Genomic DNA, 21,769 nt, shown 5'->3' with positions numbered 1-21,769 from the left:
GAATAAAAGCATAAAATGTATTGTTTATTTAATAATTATACAAGTATTTACTTAAAATTTTTAAAATCTCACATCATTTTCAAACATTTTTGAAGAATTGATTAGAGATTAAATATAATTCAAATAAAAGAGTACTTTATCTGTCTCATAGTTTAAAAAGTACTTTTAATTGCAGATAATTTGTGGTTCGCCAAAACAACAAACTAGACCTATATATGCAAGGGAAAATGGACATGTATCCATATGCATGATTTGCATTTTTTTACTAGCATTTTTATCAATGTTTCTTTTATTTAAAGTAAAACTTGGAAATGTCCAAGAAATATGCAACTAAAAAACGATATATGTATTATTTTTCCTTTTTCTTTAGCTGAATAAACTTCCCTTTCAAATTTCTATGCATTTTTAGTGTCGTGATCTATCAATCATGCAGTATCGTACAGTATGGATTTTGCCAGTTGTAAAGTTTTAACTTATTTTTTCAATGGAATGTTGTATAGTTTAACCATATTTATAATTCAGCAATCCAAACTGACCAAGCATGATCAGTGATTATGTATGGACACAAACAACATAATTTACAGCTGTAGTTGGAGTTCTTTTCACCACAAAGTGTATCAGTAAAACACAATAAATCTAATTCATCTTGACGAAGCGTTGCAGAAGAAACATCCTCCATCTCCTGCCCTAAATGACTTGAGTTAGTCTTATAGACTAATTTAAACTGAGCCTTCATTATTTGGCCAACCATTTACATTTTCTGAGTATTAAATTTTATATTTTTTAGTTGAATGCATGATAGTTTAACAGCATCTTGCAGTTGAAGAAAAAAAGAGCACAAGAGCAGTGTAATGTGGAACATCCCTTTAGTGATTGCACTAAAACTGTAAACATACAATAATAAATGATTGAGGAAAAGGCAAACATGCATGCTAGTGTTACTGATTAAATCCATGAGATATGACATAAGAATTTTGCTAATATGAAACCAGCACACCAATGTGACTTACACAATTTAACTGTTTGGAGAATGGTTCAAAATAATTTACTAGATAAATGCTTATTTTCAATACCAATGATTCCACCCACCCTAAAACAAATTTAAATGCAAATGAATGCTGCAGTTTTCAAGTTAATCATTGAGTCTTGATTACACTCATTCAAGTATCAGTGAACTTATAAAACCAGAGATTGTTGCATCCTTGGTCAAAACAACTATTTCATCAAAAGCACATTTAGAAAATCTAGCTAAAACAACAACAATGCATCAAATTAAAAATAAAAACCATTCTTCAAGAATACTCTGAAAAACATCTGAAATTGTCACTTTCAGTCTAAAGCGGTGTATATATACACGACACACACTATTAGGCTTCCCAGATCTTTTGGAGCTATAGAGTTACATGTTTGGCAGTGCAAGTCATCGAGAAAAACAAAGTTTGCAATATGATTTTAAGGGTAAACATTATGAACACTGGCCATATTTGCAATGTCAAGTATTTAAGGCCATCATAAAAATCAGTTTCTTAATTTTTTTTATAAAACTTAAAAAGAAGGGAAAGGGGACAAATTTACACTTCAAAAGAAATAGACTATATTTGGAAGATATAACTTAGGAGCATTTAACACAATGTCCACATCCATTCAGAACAGAGAAGTATAGCATCCTTTCCAGGGGGTTCTCCATTCACAAACAGCCAGAGCAGAGAGGTTGATGTTGCATGCTGGTGGTTGATCCACTACATCAAGAGGTACAGGTTTCTGTGGGACTGCATGCTTTGCAATATGAGACATTTAAAACTCTCATTTTCTCCTGAAGACGTAATAGAGGTCAGTGGTAGACGTGATTTTTGGACAGTCTTCATTCCCATGTTTTAACTATCTCTATTGGTTCATAGCCCAATCTTGGTGAGGTCACAACAACCCCATTCCCCCTCCCTATGGGCTGTTGATGATATCTTTGTAGATAGCATTCGTGGTGGTCTGGCCGAAGATGAACGCGCCAATTGTAACCATGATGACTCCATAGGCCACCATTGCATTCCAACTACAGAGAAATAATTAGGTTATCAGTTTTATCATTTAATACACAAATCTTTAGGCATTGCTGAATACTGTTTACAGGGTTAGTTCACCCAAATATGAAAATACTCACCATTTACTCACCCTCATGTTGTTCAAAAACCCTTAAGACTTTTGTTCATATGTGACCCTGGACCACAAAACCTTAGGTGTAATTTTTTTGAAACTGAGATTTATACATCATCTGAAACTGAATACATAATATTTCCATTGGTGTATGGTTTGTTAGGATAGGACAATATTTGGCTGAGATACAACTATTTGAAAATCTGGAATCTGAGGGTACAGAAAAATCTAAATATTGAGAAAATCACCTTTAAAGTTGTCAATTCCTAATGGCGATTGTGCTGCATCCATTAACAAAAATAAATGTTTTATATATTTAAGGTGGGGAATTTACAAAATATCTTCATGGAACATGATCTTTACTTAATATCCTAATGATTTTTGGCATAAAAGAAAAATCTATCATTTTGACCCATACAATGTTTAGTAGGCTATTGCCACAAATATACATGTGCAACATAAGACTGGTTTTGTGATCCAGGGTCGCATATTTGAAACACAAATTAAGATATTTTTTAACAAAACCTGTGAGATTTCTGTTCCTCCATTGAAAGTTCATTCCACCAAAAAGAGATTGTAAAACTAATCCATACAAATCGAGCGGTTTAACCCAAGTCTTCTAAAAAGACATGATCGCTTTATATGATTTAACGCATTTAATTTAAGCTTTTATTCATTGATCAAAGTACAAAGAGCCCATTAAATATGGTAAACAGAATCTCAAAGGTCAAGCAAGCAAATAGGGAAGTATGTTTGAGCTACCGTTTACCATATTTGATGTGCTCTATGTGTGCGTGTAGTTTATATGGATTACTTTTACAAACTTCAAACTTTTGGTGAAATGGTCCTTCATCTGAGGTACAGAAATCTCTCAGGTTTCATTAAACATATCTTCCTTTCTATTTCAGTGATGAACAAAAGTCTTATGGGTGTGGAACAACATGAGGGTGAGTAAGTAATGGCATCATTTTTGGGTGAACTAATCCTTTAATAAGTAATAAATGAGTTACCTGGCTGATCTGAAATCATGCTCTGAAAGCTTTGCCTGAATCAAACACAACCCTATAGACAAACATTAGAAGAATGAATATGATGAAAATATTATGAGATACAAGCAAAAGTACAGTCTAAGATCATTCTCATTTTAATACCTGGAAAAACAAAAATGAAGCACGCAGCCAAACCACCAATTAGTGAAATGACTCGTCCAATGTCAGGAATGAAGAGAGCAAGAATTAGTGTGAGAGAAAACCAGACGAGCGTCTGCGCTATCCTCCGTCTCTGTTCCTTAGCCACATCTGTCTCCACCTCCTCTCCTTTATAACGCAACCACAAACCTTCCAGCACTGCCCTAAAGCACAAACAGATACACATATCCTTTTAGACTGACTGTATGCATCCTTCATCGACACACATCTATAGACCACGAAAGCCTGTTACCTTCCACAAAAGTGCAGAATTGGATACGAGGTAACAACACAGATGATGATGAAGGCTCGCGCAATGGCCACCGCAACATCATTAGATGGATACGACATTAATACATCCTGGCTCACGCTTGAGCCGAATGACAGGAAGCCACAGACGCCTATGGAAAAGAACAAGCCCAAAGCTTATACAACCAGCTCATATTAGATCTCTTTATCATTCGAATATTTTGGCAAATTTAAGCTCACACACCCGTGCCTGTATACACAAAGAGGCAGATGATCATGCTGACTGTAACAACTGCCCACCAAGGCCGGATTTCTGGCTTCTTCATGCTGTTGAAAACAGGAACGCTGCTGACATGACACTGGGAAAAAGAGTGCGAGGACAATGATGATTTGCTAGATTTCAAAAGTAGAATGAATTCAGACATTTATTAATTGGCTGAGACAGATACACTACCATTCAAAGTTAGGGGTCTGTATCTTTTGAAAGAAACTACAACTTTTATACTGCAAAAATGCATTAAATTGTGACAATTTAAACAAATGCTACAAGATTTCTATATCAGATAAATACAGGTCTTTTTAGGTTTCCATTCATCAAAAAAATCCTGAAAAAAATGCATCACAGTTTCCACAAAAGGAAATTTCTGAAGGATCATGTGACACTGAAGACTGGAATAATGATACAGTAAATTCAGCTTTGCATCACAGGAATAAATTAAATTTCTAAATGTATTAAATCATAAAACAGTTATTTTTACATTGTAATAATATTACTGATTTTACTATATTTTGATCAAATAAATGCAGCCTTGGTTAGCAAGAGACTTCTTTTCAAAAAATAAAATTAAAATAAAAGTCACAAACCTCAAATTTGGGAAAAGTCTAAAATAAAAATTGGAGTAAAGTCTACTTACACACCTGGAAACCAAAGCAGATTGTAGGCAAGGCATTAAACACATCGGTCCAGGATGCAGGGCTGAAAGCCGAAAACATCACATTATAATAGTGAGCACAATTTACTCTGTATTGTTTCTCTCAAATAACTATATAAAATGTACTTCTGACCTGATTGGGATGATTCCTGGAGAAACATCTTTGTCAGGCCAGATGTATTTGATGATGACTATGATTGTCACATACCAGGTCCCGATAACACTCAGGGTGCTACGGATTAATCAGTACAAATATGCATGTATGATTTAACCAGCAAATACTGAGGAACAGTGTTGGGGAAAGTTACTTTGAAAAGTAATGCATCGCAATATTGAGTTACTCCATTAAAAAGTAACTAATTGCATTACTTTTTAAGAAAAGAAATGTGTTACGTTACTTTTGCGTTACTTTTTCTCACCTGGGGTGGGCTTGTTTTTATAACAAAAAAAAAAAAGGTTCATTTTTGGGCAAATGTAAAGGCCCTTACACAACAAAATTGAAATAATAAGGCTGAAGGAAATGCAAATTGTACAGTAGAGGGCGTATAGAGGGCGCAGCTCAAACAAAACTTTCAGCTGTGCTGCCGTTCTGGATTGCAGAAGAATAGGATGCAGGAGAAGAAAGTTTAACACTAACTTCACAAAAGTCATTTTTGGTTTAACTGACTCGAAGGTCAGCAGCAAGTACATTTGTCAATAAAGTGAGATTAAATGCACAAAGATATTTGTTTTATTTAATACATTTAATTATTGGAGGTTTGCGTAGGATTCTGATTTTGCATTTCACTGATTTTATTCCTTTTGAGTAATTCTAAATCCTTTTTTTGTGCAAGTGAGATTAGTAAATGCATGCTCACATTTAGTTTAGAACTACAATAACCATCAAGTTTACACTCAACGCCTCTGCACTTACTCCTGATTTCTCTCAACAAGGGGACAGGTCAGCTCAGTCAATACATGGGAAAACTTGCGTTACTTGTTTGAAAAAGTAACTCAGATATTTTGTTGTAAATCTAAAAGTAATGCGTTACTTTACTAGTAACTTAAAGTAATCTGATTACGTAACTCAAGTTACTGGTAATGCGTTACCCCCAACACTGCTTAAATAATCAAGTGGAATTGTGTTTACAGAAAAACATGCACTCATCACAGCTGTGATATAACACTGCAATGCATTGACAAAACTACAGTTAAACAACAGGAAAAAAAGACGTTTCTACCTGGCATACTTCTGGAAGCCAATCTCTTTGGGTATGGACAGAGGCAGAATGATCAGCACGGAGGTCAAAGTGATGGTGAACTTACGATCTGTGTACCAGTGCGAATTAATCGCTGTTTCTGACTCATGATTTATAGCACCAATCACTGTAGCAAGAAAGACAGAAAATCAGACAACTCTAGTCAGACTATTTTGACATATCTTTGTATATGTGAATATACTTACACTTGTCCAACTGATCTCCAATAATAATAAGGAAGGCTATGCATGTGCCAAAGGTGTAAACAGCGATGGCCAGCTCACAAATGACACCGAGAACCTTTCCACACACAGCACGAATCACCTCCTGATACGTTGTTTCATTGCTCACCTAAAAAAAAAGAAAAAAAAAAAGGTGTGGGGCGTAAACCAGTGGATCTCAGCCTTAGTAATTTTGAGGCACCCTATGGACCCTTTTCACAGACTGTGAAGGCGCATTTTTACAGTCATCAGCATCGTAGCAGAGTTTTATATATTATACATATATATTCAATTCAATTTACATTTATTTGTATAGCGCTTTTCAAAATATACATCGTTTCAAAGCAGCTTTACAGAGTCCACATTACAATTGAATGAATGTACATTTATAATACTATGTTTTGTATCATATACCCCTGGCATTAAATTACAAAAACATTAGTAAATGCTGCTGTGGGAGTGTTTCTAATACAGCGGCTATGGGAGTGGCGGTAAAAATTACATCTTTCTGTCTTCTGACTGCTGTTATCAATCTCTGTTTTTTTTTTCTTCCTCTTTTTAAAAGTTGTGAAAACACTATTGTATTTTTTTTGTAGTTTTTCTTTTGCTATTTGAGCAAATGGGAACAAAAAAAATATATATTTAATGTAGTCTCTCATTCACCGCTATAAAAGTTAATCCAACTATGACGACTTCCGCTTTTGAGAAACCTGGAAATGTGAAAACGGTCAATTGTGAAGTTAATATTCAAAAGTTTTTCTAAAACTAAATAAATACACAACCGATCAAAAGTTTGGGGTTGGTAAAAAACTTTATGGTTTTATTTTCATGGAATCTTGTATGCTCACCAATGCTGCATTTATTTAATCAAAAATACAGTAAAAACATAAATACATTAAAAATATTTTCTATTTTAATGCATTTTAAAATGTAATTTATTCCTGTAATGACAAGGCTGAATTTTCAGCATCATTACTCTAGTCTTCAGTGTCAAATATGCTGATTTGCTGCCCAAGAAACATTTCTTATTATTATCAATGATGAAAAGAGTTTTGTGGAAACCATGATACACTTTTTAGGATTATTTTATAAATAGAAAAGCTTAAAAGAACAGCATTTATTTGATATATAAATATTTAGTAACATTATAAATGTCTTTACTGTTACTTTTAATAAATTTAATGCATCCTTGCGGAATAAAAGTATTAATATCGTTCAAATAAATCTGAACAGAAGTGCATTTTCTCTTGATGAGTCTGATACCGATATATGCTTACCTGAGAACAATAAGCCAAGATCACCAGCCCAGTGATGATGAAGACCATCATGCACTGCAAAAGAATAAGGCAAACTTTGAATTTCACAACATTAAACTTCAAAGGACTCTGTCTTTAATTGAGCACTTTTTGGTTTTATTTACAACAGTCCATGAGTCTCTCTCACCATTTGAAGGGTCACTCCGGCTGTGACGCCGCCAGCCATGTTGAAAGCAGCAGGAAAATTGAGAAGTCCGGCTCCCAGAGCAGCATTCACCACGATAAAAACAGCCCCTAATGTAGATGTCCCTCCCCTTCTGTTGTCTGATTCGTTAGGCAGCTGGATGGAGTCCACGCTGGGACTCTGCAGAAGCCATGCTCTTTCACCAGCATCCTCACTGTAGCCCCAATCGCCCGCTTCACTGTTAATCGCCCTGTCCGCCCTCGACATGACGCCTGCTCTTCTCACACACCCTCAGATAAACTTACAGGGACACCATAGGGTAAAAGTAGAGGTAAACACACTTGTGCTGTCAGTCAGAGCCACCACCATTGAGGGGGGAATGGTGCAAACACACCTCCACAGAGTCCATACGGTTACAGAGAGTCGTGTTCAGTGTTCAGTGTCATCTGTGAACAAAGAGGGGAACATAATATCACATGGTAGTTTTAACAAATTGACTAAAGCGGTTTATGAGCGTCATAGGTCTGCACTTGCACTTTTAGGTCTGGGAGTCACAAGACATAATTGTATTGTATTGCATAATTGTATAACAGTAAAAGTCTGATATCATATTACAATTTCAAATGTTCTGTGATGGCCAAGCTGATTTTCAGTCTTCAGTGTCACATACTCCTTCAGAAATCATTCTAATACGCTGATTTGCTGCTCAAGAAACATTTCTTGTTATCAGTTGGAAGTTGTGCTGCTTAGTTTTGTGGAAACCGTGAAATTCATTTATTTGACGGTTTATTTGAAATAGAAATCTTTTGTTGCTTTACACTTTTGACTTCTGAGCAATTAAACGTATCCCCGCTCAATAAAAGTATTTCTTTCTTGTCTTTTTGAATGGTAGTGTATTTGCTTTTGACTCGACAGATATTTTTGCTTACTTGAGAACAATACGTCAAGATCACAGTCCACATGGTGGTTTTGATGACACAGAGGTTTGCACTTTAGGACAAGTCTGGGAGTCACGGGACATAATTGTATTTCTCAGCTGATCAGTAAGCAGAAATCTCAGACACACGATGAGGAAATGAAACATGCTGTCCACTGGAGAATGAATAAAGCACTGAACATTATCTTTAAAGCAGCTCGATTAAAAGCGGATCAATCGCATATCGATTTGGGATTATTTCATGAAATGTCTGAACTAAATGTCCGAGGAGGACAGTGGTGGTAACGTTAACGTTAGTTTATGAGGGTGTCGTTTGAGATTATAGCAGTTAGGCTACATCACCACACACTGATCATCATGCTCAATGACAATAAGATTCAATCAAAACATTAGGCCAAGTCAAGGCAACTGACACTGATTTACACTAAATTAACGTTACTCTAATAGGCACGATTTCAGTCGTAAGGAAAATTAACTCTACATTCACTAACCGGGGTAAAAACACAAATCAGAAAGGCACAAAACATGCCATGCCACCCGAAACCCTACTGTACGTGATTCACATAGCACTGCACTTGTTTAGCTAATAAACTGTCCAGGTATGAAGGATGTGTGATAAAGCAGATATCCCACCTCAAGCGTGTGTGTTCTTCGCTAGTCCCGTACCGTGATGAAGAGCATCGGTGAGATGTTTTCCAGAGAGGAACTGAAATAAAGATGAGGCTGCTGCCTCCACTGAAATAGATTCATCGATTAGCTGCTGACACAGGCATGATCACATGACAACATTCAGCTGGTGATGGGCGATTTCGAAACACTGCTTCGTGAAGCTTCGAATCTTTTGTTTCGAATCAGTGATTCGGACCGTGAAGAAACTGCCAAAGTCACGTGATTTCAGTAAACGAGACTTCTTACGTCATAACTGTTCAATGAACAAGTGTATGGGTTTTTTTTTTTTTACATTTCTAGATGTTTTAATTAGACATTAGTATAATTAAAAGGAATAATAGTCGTTTATAGTCTCTTATTGGTCTGTTTAACTAAGCCATCCATGGAACAAACAAAACGAGCACTGAAAATGTATTTAAAAATAATTATACAGACACTTGATAAATAATCTTATTAGATGATCAGTTAATTGCATTTGACAGATTTTACTTTCAATAAGGCATTTGCAATGGGTTTGTAAAGGGTGTTTTTAATCAATTTTTAGCCTGAGTTTTTGTTGTATTTACACTGCTCTGACCAGCAGGCGTCGCCAGTGTGTGGCGCTTCGAAACAGTGAATCATTTTGCGAAGCAATTGGTTCAATTGAATCGAAGCTTTGAAAAGCTGCGTTTCTCCCTTTACAGTCTATGGTTTCTCCCATTGTTTTCACCGATTCAAACTTTATTTAAAAAAGCTGTTTCCTGATAAGAATCCACTTTCCGCCTCCGTCGTCACGTCACTACAGTGAATCTGCTTTGGAACAATGTAATTTTTTTTAACAGTCTATGGTATAAAGTGACTTGATTTAATATTGAGCATGAATCTGCCCCCACGATTTTGGAGAGTACTTTTTTCTTTTTTTAGTAAGATGTTTTATTTAAAGATAATTTAATGTAACCGTGGTTTTCTTCAAAAAGTGTTTTTGTATGTAAAGCCCCCATTTACTTTCCAGTGTAAAGTTTTTAAATATTATCGGGATACTTTTGTACAACCAGCACCTTTAAAAACTATCCCAGTGTGAAATGTATATAATATTTTTACATTCTTATAATGCATAAAGGATTTTGTACTGGCTTGGGGAAAAATATTCTACTGTATTTATAGACAATAGAATGTTTTCTATAGAGCACAGTGTTTTTAAGTTCTATAGAGCACTTAATGTTTCTAACAATTCAAATATTAATAAAATATATATATTTATTACATGGCTTGGCTGAATTCCAATGTAGAATGCGGTCTGTTATTTCTTGATAACAGACCGCTGCGAACTATAACAGACCGTTGCCATGCAAAACAGCGCGTTGCTATGGACGCGGAACGGACTATTTTCTTTAGCAGAAGCAATACAATCGTTTTTAAATCAATAAACTCCTTTTAAATAAATAATTTGTGTCAATTTATTTATTTATTTTGTAGGTAGCCATGTAATAAGCGGGATAATGTATAGTGAGCCGGTTGTTATAGTGAATAACAACCCTTTCAGGCTGATTCAAGATCCCTCCGCTTCGCGTCGGGATCCCGTTCAGCCTGTCGGGGTTGTTATTCACTATAACAACCTGCTCACTATACATTATCCCTTACTTATTACATGGCTTGGCTGAATTCCAATATAGAATGCGGTCTGTTATTTCTTTACAACAGACCGCTGCGAAGTATAACAGACCGTTGCCATGAAAAACAGCGCGTTGCTATGGACGCGGAACGGACTATTTTCTTTAGCGGAAGCAATACAATCGTTTTTAAATCAATAACCCCTTTTTAAATCAATAATTCGTGGCAAATTATTTATTTATTTTGTAGGTAGCCATGTAATAAGCGGGATAATGTATAGTGAGCCGGTTGTTATAGTGAATAACAACCCCTTCAGGCTGATTCAAGATCCCTCCGCTTCGCGTCGGGATCCCGTTCAGCCTGTCGGGGTTGTTATTCACTATAACAACCGGCTCACTATACATTATCCCTTACATATCATTGTAGTAAAGACATTTGTATTAACATGATCAGACTTTTGGACTACAATTTATATTACTACAAAATTCTATTTTAATCTTTTTCCTCACTTATTTTACACGAGAGACTGAATATCAGGTCAAGGTCAGGCACTGTAAGATTTATCTTTATTTTTTTACATTAAGAGGCCTTTTTTAATTACCAGATTACCAGCAGTTGTTAAAGATAAAAAGGTTGCTGTGTTAAAAAGGAATCACACACTAATTTCTTAGATTTCTGTATAAGTGTAATTCTTAAATTCAATTATGCAATTACATTGATTTTTCTTAGAAACAAAAAGGTAAAATTGAACAGATTAGGGACTGAACTCAGATTTTTCTACATTGATACTGATCAGATTGATATACAGGCTTTTCTGTCAATATGTGGTTAACAATGTGTGTGCTTTGTTCTGTCCCCAACAATGAAAATCACAGAGAACAATAAATGGACACAATACCCTTTATTATTGTTGCTCATTTTACTTCACTCACACAATAAATAAAATTCATACGGAATTTTTAACAGGATGAAAAATGTTCTCAAATGTGCTCAGTTACAGAACCACAAGATAACCCACAAGATGACTTATAGGTTACCATTAGACACCCTGATAACATGTTCAGGATCCATGTTGACCTAGAAAAACAGCCAAATGAAGTGAAGCCGAGATCTTATTCCAAAGAGGAATAGTGGGGTGGACTAACAGAAACAGGACCAGTATACAAGTCTCCTGTATCAGCATCATTTTGGTCTACTTAGTAACCTGGTGAATGGCATGTGCAAGGTATCCCACATTTCCAGAGGTCACACCGGCAACGCTGATACGGCCATCTTTAGTCATGTAAACAGAGAACTCCTTTGTCAGACGTTCCACCTGGAACACAATACATAGTCTCCAACTATTAGATCTTATACCAATATACAACATTTAGTTAAACTCGCTACATTTAGTTAATTATTCTAGTTTTTGAGTGTGTAAAGGGCTGTACCTGCTCAGGTTTGAGTCCAGTGAAGCAGAACATGCCGATTTGATCAGTCACGTGTTGCCAGTTGTGAGTGGAGCCCTCATTCTTCAGATTAGTCACCAGCATTTCTCTCATTTTAATAATACGGTCTGCCATTCCCTTCACCTCCTCCAGCCTACAGGAATACATTTATGTAAAAAAAAAAAAAAAAAAAAAAAATTATGAACCTCTATGTAGGGAGTGTGCAAGCATTTCTCACCATGTAGAACGCAGCTCTGGTGTTGTGAGGATCGTGGAAGCGATGCGTGCTCCATTCATGGGTGGGTTGGAGTAAATGGGGCGAATCAGGATCTTCAGCTGAGACTCCACCCTTTTAGCCTCCTCAGCATCTGCGCACACCACTGTAAACCCTCCAACACGCTCACCTACAATACAGTTGTACGATTATGATCGTGTTTGACCAACTGTTAGATAGCAGAATGGCAGATCCTTTAATTAATATACAACTATCTTAACTGCACTACTCACTTTTATTCAGCAAGGATAAAATTTGATGAAAAGTGACAGTAAAATACATTTATAATGCTACAAAAGCTTTCCATTTCAAATAAATGCTGTTCTTTTTAACTCTCAGCCTTGGTGAGCATAAAATAATTCTTTAAAATACAAGGAATTCAAATAAAAACAGTAAAACACGTGAAAAGGTAGTGCACGTGAGTAAAAAAAAAAAAAAAAAAAAAAAGATTGCTTTTTGTTCATTGGCTTATTTTCTTAGGATATTGCATGTTGTTTTCCGGCTTAAATAGTACTTCGATTTTTTTTATTCTGCTATCAGAACAGGCTGTGTGAACAGAACAACTTCTTGTGTGCATTTAAGGGACTCAGCAATGTATACCTCAGCAAAGGACCAACAATTTAGATTAAAGAGGGTAGTCGGTTCTTCACAGGTCAGATGACCAAATATTACATACATATTAGATTTGTGAACAAAATAAATGAAAATGCATTTCTTGCAATTTACATGCAAACATTAAGATCCAATCTGTGCTATATATAGGTGGGGGAAAAAAAGCCCCTGACACACAAAATATACTCACCATAGAGACCCATGTTCTTAGCAAATGACTGAGACAAGAGGACGTTGTGGCCCTGCTCAATAAAATATCTCACAGCCCAGGCATCTCGATTAATATCTCCACTAGCAAAGCCCTGGTAAGCCATGTCAAAGAACACCAGAAGTTTCTTTTTCTGCAGAGAGAGAAAGAGGACAACAAGACAGTGAAGCAATGTCAGGACAACAGTCTGGAGTGTCTTATCAGTTCTTACAGAATAAAAAAAAAAAAAAACTGCTTTTGAAGTCATGCCTCTGTAAAGTGAAAAAGAAGGCAAGGAGGATACAAACAAAAACACCACACGCGCGCACCTTAATGACGGCCGAGAGCTCCTTCCACTGCTCTGGTCGGGGGTCGACACCAGTGGGGTTATGAGCACAAGCATGGAGCATGATTACACTGTGCTCTGGAATTTGCTGTAGGTAGAGAAAAATTATTAACTTTCAGTGTATCAGAGAGATTCATAGTTTAGTCACATAATCATGTCAGTAGGGACTTTAACCAAAATTATGTGAACAATAGAGCCAGAAAGGACAACATTTTCTCCCTAAATATATACACTACTGTTCAAAGGTTTGGGGCCAGAAATATTTCATGTTTAAAAACAAACAAAAAGTTTCTTACGCTCACCAAGTCTGCATTTATTTGATTAAATATACAGTATTTTTTAAATTATTATAATTTTAAAAAGCTATTTTTAATTTTCCATATTATAAAATGTAATTTATTCATTTGATGGCAAAACTGAATTTCCAGCATCATTACTCCAGTCTTCAGTTTCACATGATCCTTCAGAAATCATTTTGATATGCTGATTTGGTGCAAGTAACATTTCTTATCACATTTGAAAACAGTTGTGCTGCTTAATTCACAGTTTTCACATGACGTCACACCTTTATAAGACTGCCTACCTGGAGGGCAAAACAAGGCTTCCCTCCATTGCTCAGCAATTATTTTGACCAGGTTTGAGCTAAGTATTAATATCACTAGGAAGACAGTGATATTAAAAGACCAAATTCAATACACACCTCATTGATGCAGCATACTACATACAGGCAAGCAGATGAATCCAGAATATAAAAGCAACACACAGTTCCTCAATAAGTGTTTTTCCATAAAATAAAAAAAACATTATAAAGAATACACTTAGTATGATGTGTTCATATTCTGGGCTTATCAATAGAGTGTATAGTGATTTGATCCTTTAATATCCCTGTTTTAGTACATCAAGGCACTTTAGGTGTTTTTCACGTTAAGCGTTTTAGAATGTCCCGCTGTTTTTAGTGATTGAAATATTGCAGAAAGGTGCTCAACTTGTCCTTACTGAAAAGAAAAACAAAACAAAACCCCTTACTGAGCCAAAACTTTTGAAGGGTAGTGTACTAATTAAAGGCTCATAAGACTGTATGGGAAAGTGTGCTGTGTAGAACTGGCTCACCGAGATGTCATCAAGTGCTCCAGTAAAGTCAAAGCCGCAGGTAGCAGAATCATAGTACCGGTACGCTTTCAGCTGCATACCAGCGTCACGGAAAATAGGGGTGTGGTTTCCCCAGGATGGCTTCGGCAAGTATATATCCTTTGCCAAGTGGAACCGTGACTAATGGACAAAAGAAAAGAAAGAGGTGCAAGATATGATCAGCAATGCAGCGATTGGCTGGTGGCAAGACAGCAAGGTAAATTACATCATATAAAAAAAGAACATCGAACACCTGACGAAAAACTTGACAAATATCTGGACCTTTATAAGGAAACAGCCGAGCAACCAAAACAGCATAAAAGTTATAATGGATTAATGAAATGTGTACTGTTTGTTACATGATTCCCAGTTATTTCCATTATTTCTAGTGGGCTATTTTACAGGCTTTACATTTTCATTTCAATGTTGTAATTAGCAATTCGTTTAATTTTACCTTTGAAGCAGATTTTTTACGTGAAAGCTTTAATTTAAGTTTGACAGCATTTTTTACAAAGTTATCTGCATCTCCTGCGCATCTCCCATCATAGCTGTTCGTCATGCATCGGGTCAGAGGTCACTCTCCCGCCGGAACTAGACTTGCGTACGGAAGCCAGTGATTATAGTTTCTATAGTTATATGGATATTTTTCTTACAAAAGCACATTGCTTTGCTTCAGAAGGCCTTTATTAAGCCCCTGGAGCAGTGTGGATTACTTTTATGATGGATGGATGCACTTTTTTTGAGCATCAAAATCTCAGTTACTATTCACTCCTATTATAAAACTTGGAAGAGTCAGGATATTTATTAATATAACTCCAAATGTGTTTTGGCTGAAAGAAGAAAGTCATATAAACCTAGAATGTCTTAAGGGTGAGTAAATTTGTTTGGGTGAGTAAAGGATGCGATCCTCCGCTTAAAAGGATGCGATCTAATCCTGTTTACGTGAAATAAGTCGGCTCCCGAGCAGGTTTGAGCTCACGGACCTGTTACTATGAAAGCAACTCCGGGATGAGCTTAGAAGAACCTAACAATCCTGGATTATATCAAATCATCAACAGTAAAATCCAGATAATGGAGTAATCCACGTACGAAGAACGGGCCCCTAAAATCTCCTTCTCCTTAACGTGAAGATGTAAAACTTTTTGGCTGAAGGAATGAAGAGAAGGAATGAATTACACACCAGGAAGTTTGCTCCAATCCTTAGAGAACCAGTGCCTGAGATTGTCTGGACAGTGATGCTCTAATAGGGGGAAAAACAGATGATGTGTTTTGCTAAATAAGCATTAACATGATAGATAATAAATTATCCAAGATGTAAAAGTAAAAACAAGAATGAAAGACTCACTGGGAACTAGAGAGGCATACTCACCCTCTTGCTTTTGAGAACCTCACTGTCCGGCCCCAGTGCAAGCTCAGCACAAGCCTTACTAAAATCACCCAGACCCCCAATGGGCAGATATTCTTTATCCAGCATCTTAGAGGCAATCAGAGCCTCGGCCTAAACAAAACAAAAAAATGCTTCGTTTAAAAAGAATTACTCACTAAATGAATAAAATATTTCATCACAGTTACATAGCTAAGGGTCATGAATGTAATTGAAGGAGACTGCTTAATCAGAGACAGCCTCTCAAATCAATGAGTTCAGGGTGACTTTGCAGAAATACAGAAAACCAAATGCACATGTTAACACACACACCACCCCCTACATTTTGCCAATACTGCTGGAGCACACTGACACGAAGGCAAAAACATCTGCACCCTTGAAAACTATTGGTCAATCACTGACAAGCCACCTGAAACTTTAATAAACTACTTAACTCTGAATCAAAGATAACACCAGGTTTAAACTCTCCCCCACACGCTCAGGCATACAGAAAAAGGTCCATACCTTGCGGACACAGTCAAGAACGTATGGCTTGCCATTGTCGTCCCTGTATGCCCCCACACCCAGGTTCATTTTCTTAGAGTTTGAGTCACGTTTGAAGGCTTCTGTCACCCCCAGGATGGGATCAGGTGGTCCCATCTGCACCTCAGTCCACCATGAGCTAAAATAAAACATAACAAAGCATAAAAAAAAATAAAAAAATCTAAGAATAGAGTTTTTAACCAAAAATAACACTAAGAACAACTATTCAGCCTTGCCTGTGGCGATCAAAATACATGTCAATAATATACTATTTACCCAGCTCAACTACTGTAAATCTCAAACAACACACAAACTTGTATTTAATGTTTCAAACAGACATGCAGATTTTTTTAATTCGCATTATTCACAGACTTTATAGGCTATTTTTTAAGCAGTTTGCACTGCTTATTATTGTTCTTTATAGTTATTTTACACTTTAATCTGTTTGAAACATTTATTTTATAATTGTTTTTGCGTATTCTTTTATTGTATTTAAATTTAGATTCAGATATCTTTCTGTTGTTGTAAGAACAAAAAAGTTATTAAAACTATAAGGAGGATAACAATTAAGTTTTGTAACTTAATTCAATACCATGATGGTAATACCGTATACCAAGATAAAGCTTCAGCAAATATCAGAATACCATCAAATTAGGGATGTCAATTTTCACAAATTCCCATGATCGATCGTCGTTTAAATTAACGATCAATTAATCGATTAATCGTTAGCCTTAATACTGCGATATGCATCAACTGCAGTGGCATGTGGCCAACAGCATGACAGGGTCTGCAAATGCTAATGTTCCTCACCAAATCAATTAGAATGGCTTTAAATATAAATAAAGGGCTAGTAGGATTGTAAAATGTTTCGATGTGATTGATAATTAAATTAATTATTTAATAATCAAATATAACTACTAATACAACGCGTCACCAACGCCGCCTCATATGCGCTAGAATGTGTGACTGTTGTGGACGCGCTCTTCCTGGAACAACTGCACGCGCTGAATGAATCTGCAACCGTTAAACTGGAGCACTTTGCTAGCACGTTATTTATCTAAAAGAAACGCATCCTATATGAGATTAATCAGATATATTTAAAATAAACATAATATTACAAATTATATCTGCACAAAATGACGCAAATTCATGCACAAGTGAACTTGAACTAAGTTACGTGCCATTCATTCAGAACTACTCATGTTGTGGACGCGCTCTTCCTGGAGCAACGCGACACGGCAACTAAACCCAAATAATTCACAATGTTTTATTACAGTATTGTTCTCTTTATAATGTTATGTAATATTACAGTCCCAATAGTCATTATTAGTCGTGCACTGCCGTTTGAGCTGCGCGCGCTGAAGCTGACGCTTTACTACAGTGTTCTTAACCAAATGCATCCAATATGAGATAAATCAGATATAGATAGGCATACACAAAATAAACAGTATTACAACTTACATTTGAACAAAACAAAAGGCTGCGAATGCACACGCAAACTTACATGATGATGAAGGTGTAAAATGGTCCCAAACATAACTCCGGCGCGCTCGCTTTACATGTTTCGCGGTTGAGCAGCGCGCCGCGCACGAAGACCTGATTAATCGATGATCGATAAGTTCTATCGATTAAATGTATTATCGACAATTAATCGATCGTCGATTAATCGTTGACATCCCTACATCAAATCCCTAAAACGAGACAATAACCATAACAGACACTGCAAATAATACCCATCCCCCCCCCCATAATGCAAGTAAATAAGTCAAAAATAATATATAACATTGTTCTAGTGATTTTTTGATATTCGAATCCAAAAATCTTACATACTGTGCCTTTAATGCTATTTACTGCATGATAGCATCAGTAAGCTCTGCTATATCTTTTCAAGTGCATTTGAGGCCATGTACAGTCCCAAGGAGTCAAAGGTCAGTCATGGAGTCAAGTTTCAAAAACTCCTACTGCATAGCTAGTGTGTCAAAGGGGTTATTTAGTCTATGTGTGTGTTTTTATACAACGCTATAACTTGGAATCTGACATTACTTGGGAGCTTGGTTGTTGCAATAATTCCAGACTTTAAAATATAATACAAAATTGTACAAAAGCTGAAATTATAGTGGTCAATGAGAAATGTAATAACAGTGTCAAAAAATGGCAGTAGGCCTCATTACTCTACAGCCCTTTTATGTTAACTATCAAATACGTGGACATGAGGCCGTTGGTGTGGCATAAGTGGCTGCGTCTCTTTAAGAAAAACTTAATATCGTACTAAATAAGAGTTACTGATCTTCGTTCATCATCAGCTCTGCTTTGCCCTCCAAGTGCAAAAGGACACAGACTACCATGATTTCTTGACGGAAGAACCCGGAAGCAACATGGCCAATCAGAAAGCTAAACCTGCTTGTTCCACCCAATGAGCGCACAGGAAACCTGTACATACGGTCTCCTGGTGAGATCAAAAATGGTAATGCACGCTATCGCGCTCATAAGAATGCGAGTCATTTATACAGCACACAAGATTAAAAAAGTATTGACCCCTATCCATAAGCACAATATTAAGTGACGGACAGCTCTTACCAAAAATTAATGTAGAATATGGAAAACAGTGTTGAATTTCTCGCCTTTTTCGAGATGAAGGTCAGAGGGATGCTGAATGATTCTTTTAGTAAACATGATAGAGATGCGCTTTACATTTTTGTGTGTTAAATCTGATCCATTAGCAGCTAGAAATTGGCTTGAAGATGATAATACAAAGCAGTCTACAAAACAGATATCTGTCAACACCCACATGGTCTAATATCGTGAGCTGCAGTGTATCACTCGACTGCATCAACTCCATGTGAACGGATGTGACTATGTACGCGCGTGACCGTGAGCACACATCTAATGGCGTGAGTTGTAAGAATTAATTTAATCCATTAGTATTATTTAATAGTATTATTGAAAAACCTATTTTCCATCCTGCATGTATTAAACTTCAACTTAAAGTAATTCAGTGCAATTCATTCTCAAAATGTAACATAACTGTCACAGAATAAGATAGACAGATATTTTTAGGTTCCTTACCTGGCTCGAATGGGTAGGGCAGCCAAAGAAGGCGTCAAACTCCCAACAGAGGATATGAGCTTGGTCGTTTTGAGGAGAGCCATTGCTGCTGCTGTCTCGGCTGAAGCACAGAGTGACTGGGAAGTGGGAACGGGCACGCGGTTGTCGGCGTGCAAGAGTGCGCGCTCATGAATGACAGTGCCGCGTGACAGCTCCATCTAGCGGTGCATGATGAATACTGTCATTAGACATTATCATTAGAACAACCCAAGCTTAAAAATGGCTTTGACACATCGGACAATTTTCTCACAGAATTACATGAATTTACGGAAGCCCTAAGAGGCCATGGATTGTTATTTTTTTCTATCTTGTTTTCTCGTGATCACGACTTAATTTTCTCGTGATCTCGAGATAACAAAAGTTGTTTTCTCGTGATCACGACTTAATTTTCTCGTGATCTCGAGATAACAAAATTGTTTTCTCGTGATCACGACTTAATTTTCTCGTGATCTCGAGATAACAAAAGTTGTTTTCTCGTGATCACGACTTAATTTCTAAAATATGATCTCGACATAAAACCGTTTTCTCACGCCGTCATGTGTATCGCGATTCGCGAGAAAATCTCGCTCCTTCTGAATGTTGTGTATATCATGATGTAGCCTACGTGCGAGCTGGCTTCTTTGATTTTGAAATCTACTTCATAAAAAGCCCGCAGAAGAGATGGATTTTATAATTGCTTTGAGAGAGAGAGAGGTGTCCCAGAGGAGAACCTGGCCAGACTTAACTGATCTCTGACCATTTCTCGGGTCAGCCGCAAAAAAACATTAATCTGCATCTTTCAAACATAATTCTGGTAGACATGCAGACGTCCAGGACCTGACGTTGGCTGGCAATAAAACTGTCTTCTACGATAAAGTTGCAGACCTGACAGCCTCCTCCTTCTAAGTGTCGGACACTAATGTGGAAGTCGCCAAACACTGACAGAGAACTATTTCATTTTGAGTGAGCCCGTTATCAAAGTAAAAGCGAATGCGATCATCCATGATGCTGCTTTATTCTGCTTTTGGTGCTTATACTGTTGTTCTTGCCGACTACACAGAAAAAAACAAGTCGTGATCACGAGAAAACAACTTTTGTTATCTCGAGATAACGAGAAAATTAAGTCGTGATCACGAGAAAACAACTTTTGTTATCTCGAGATCACGAGAAAATTAAGTCATTATCACGAGAAAACAACAGAGAAAAAAAATATTATCCATGGCCTCTTAGGGCTTCCGTATGAATTAGACCTAAATGTTGTTTATGATTTTTAAATTGATCATGAGCACAATAAAGTAGGCTAGTTAATCGCAATATTACAAGCAAAACAGTTGGATAGAACATCAAATCACTGTAAAAAGTAAAACATTGCTGTTTTTCGTTTGATATATATTTTTTCATTCCAATAGCCTAAAATTATTAGATTGTTAAGTAAAATTACATTTTGTAATTTGTATGTGTCTTTCAATCTATTTTCTTAGATTGATACAATATTAAATTATAACATAACAATGAAATTTAAATTATACATTCGATCAAACGACTTTTATTAGATTAAGCAATGTTTGCGCATGCGCACACATGACAACTCGAGAGGATGTTCTGGAAGAGACCGTCACCGAACGCAGAAGAAGTCGGAGGGTTATCTGCTGAACAGCGCGAAGCGAACAGGACACGTTTGTCAGGTAAGTGAGGAATTAACTAAAATTGCACGTCTGCGTTATCCTTGCCTTTATTTCAGCACTCACACTATAATTTTTATAAGGTGACTAGCAACGTTAGTTCAGTTTTTATAAGGTGACTTCCTTGGCACAGTTTTACTGATAGCCTCCCGTTCCCGTCTGAGGTGTCGGTGTGGCCGGGTGTGCTCGGTCCCTCTCCCCGCGCGGTCTCCCTCGGGGGGGCCGTCAGCGGCGCGGTCGGCGGGGGGCCGGGTCCCCGGTGGCGCCGGCGCTGAGGCGGGCTCTCAGGGGTCGGGGAGACAATGGACGTGCGCCGGGCTCTTCTCGCGGATCTCCGCAGCTACGGCTCGCGTCGGGACCTCCGTCTGGGCGTCTCCCAAGTGACCGTTAACATAAGCATTTAGCAGCTACAGGCTAGCTCGACCTATCTAGCATAATGTAATGGGGAAACTCATTCAGCATTTAAATACTTGAATAGCATTAACGTCTTATAATTTTAATGAACAGACACG

General features: G+C 37.0%; 2 protein-coding genes across 3 annotated transcripts; both read right to left on the bottom strand.

Moving 5' to 3' along the window:
- Window positions 1-849: 849 nt before the first annotated feature.
- On the bottom strand, window positions 850-9,153 carry slc38a7 (solute carrier family 38 member 7). Of its 2 annotated transcripts, XM_081359737.1 has the most exons (13): window positions 8,986-9,153; window positions 7,810-7,861; window positions 7,419-7,715; window positions 7,253-7,306; window positions 5,961-6,105; window positions 5,737-5,881; window positions 4,650-4,748; window positions 4,503-4,560; window positions 3,829-3,943; window positions 3,589-3,736; window positions 3,300-3,499; window positions 3,159-3,210; window positions 850-2,047 (listed from the first exon to the last, which is right to left on the bottom strand). In XM_081359737.1, exons 3-13 carry the CDS (start codon window positions 7,680-7,682, stop codon window positions 1,939-1,941), a joined length of 1,389 nt encoding a protein of 462 aa, XP_081215863.1. In that variant the 5' UTR covers window positions 7,683-7,715; window positions 7,810-7,861; window positions 8,986-9,153; the 3' UTR covers window positions 850-1,938. The 2 variants fall into 2 exon arrangements, with proteins under 2 accessions (XP_081215863.1, XP_081215864.1); XM_081359738.1 differs by lacking the exon at window positions 3,159-3,210 and having other exon boundaries at window positions 7,419-7,861; window positions 8,986-9,125.
- Window positions 9,154-11,497: 2,344 nt separating this feature from the next.
- Window positions 11,498-19,980, bottom strand: got2b (glutamic-oxaloacetic transaminase 2b, mitochondrial). Its single transcript, XM_081394253.1, has 10 exons — window positions 19,558-19,980; window positions 16,474-16,630; window positions 15,955-16,083; window positions 15,766-15,825; window positions 14,568-14,726; window positions 13,441-13,545; window positions 13,115-13,265; window positions 12,277-12,442; window positions 12,042-12,192; window positions 11,498-11,926 (listed from the first exon to the last, which is right to left on the bottom strand). Exons 1-10 carry the CDS (start codon window positions 19,752-19,754, stop codon window positions 11,804-11,806), a joined length of 1,398 nt encoding a protein of 465 aa, XP_081250379.1. The 5' UTR covers window positions 19,755-19,980; the 3' UTR covers window positions 11,498-11,803.
- Between the last annotated feature and the right edge of the window lie 1,789 nt (window positions 19,981-21,769).

The sequence above is a fragment of the Scardinius erythrophthalmus genome, assembly GCF_964197995.2.
Source record: "Scardinius erythrophthalmus genome assembly, chromosome: 2".
Taxonomy (NCBI): domain Eukaryota; kingdom Metazoa; phylum Chordata; class Actinopteri; order Cypriniformes; family Leuciscidae; genus Scardinius; species Scardinius erythrophthalmus.
The sequence above is the reverse complement of the archived record's forward strand: the minus strand, read 5'-3'. Positions and strand labels throughout refer to the sequence as shown.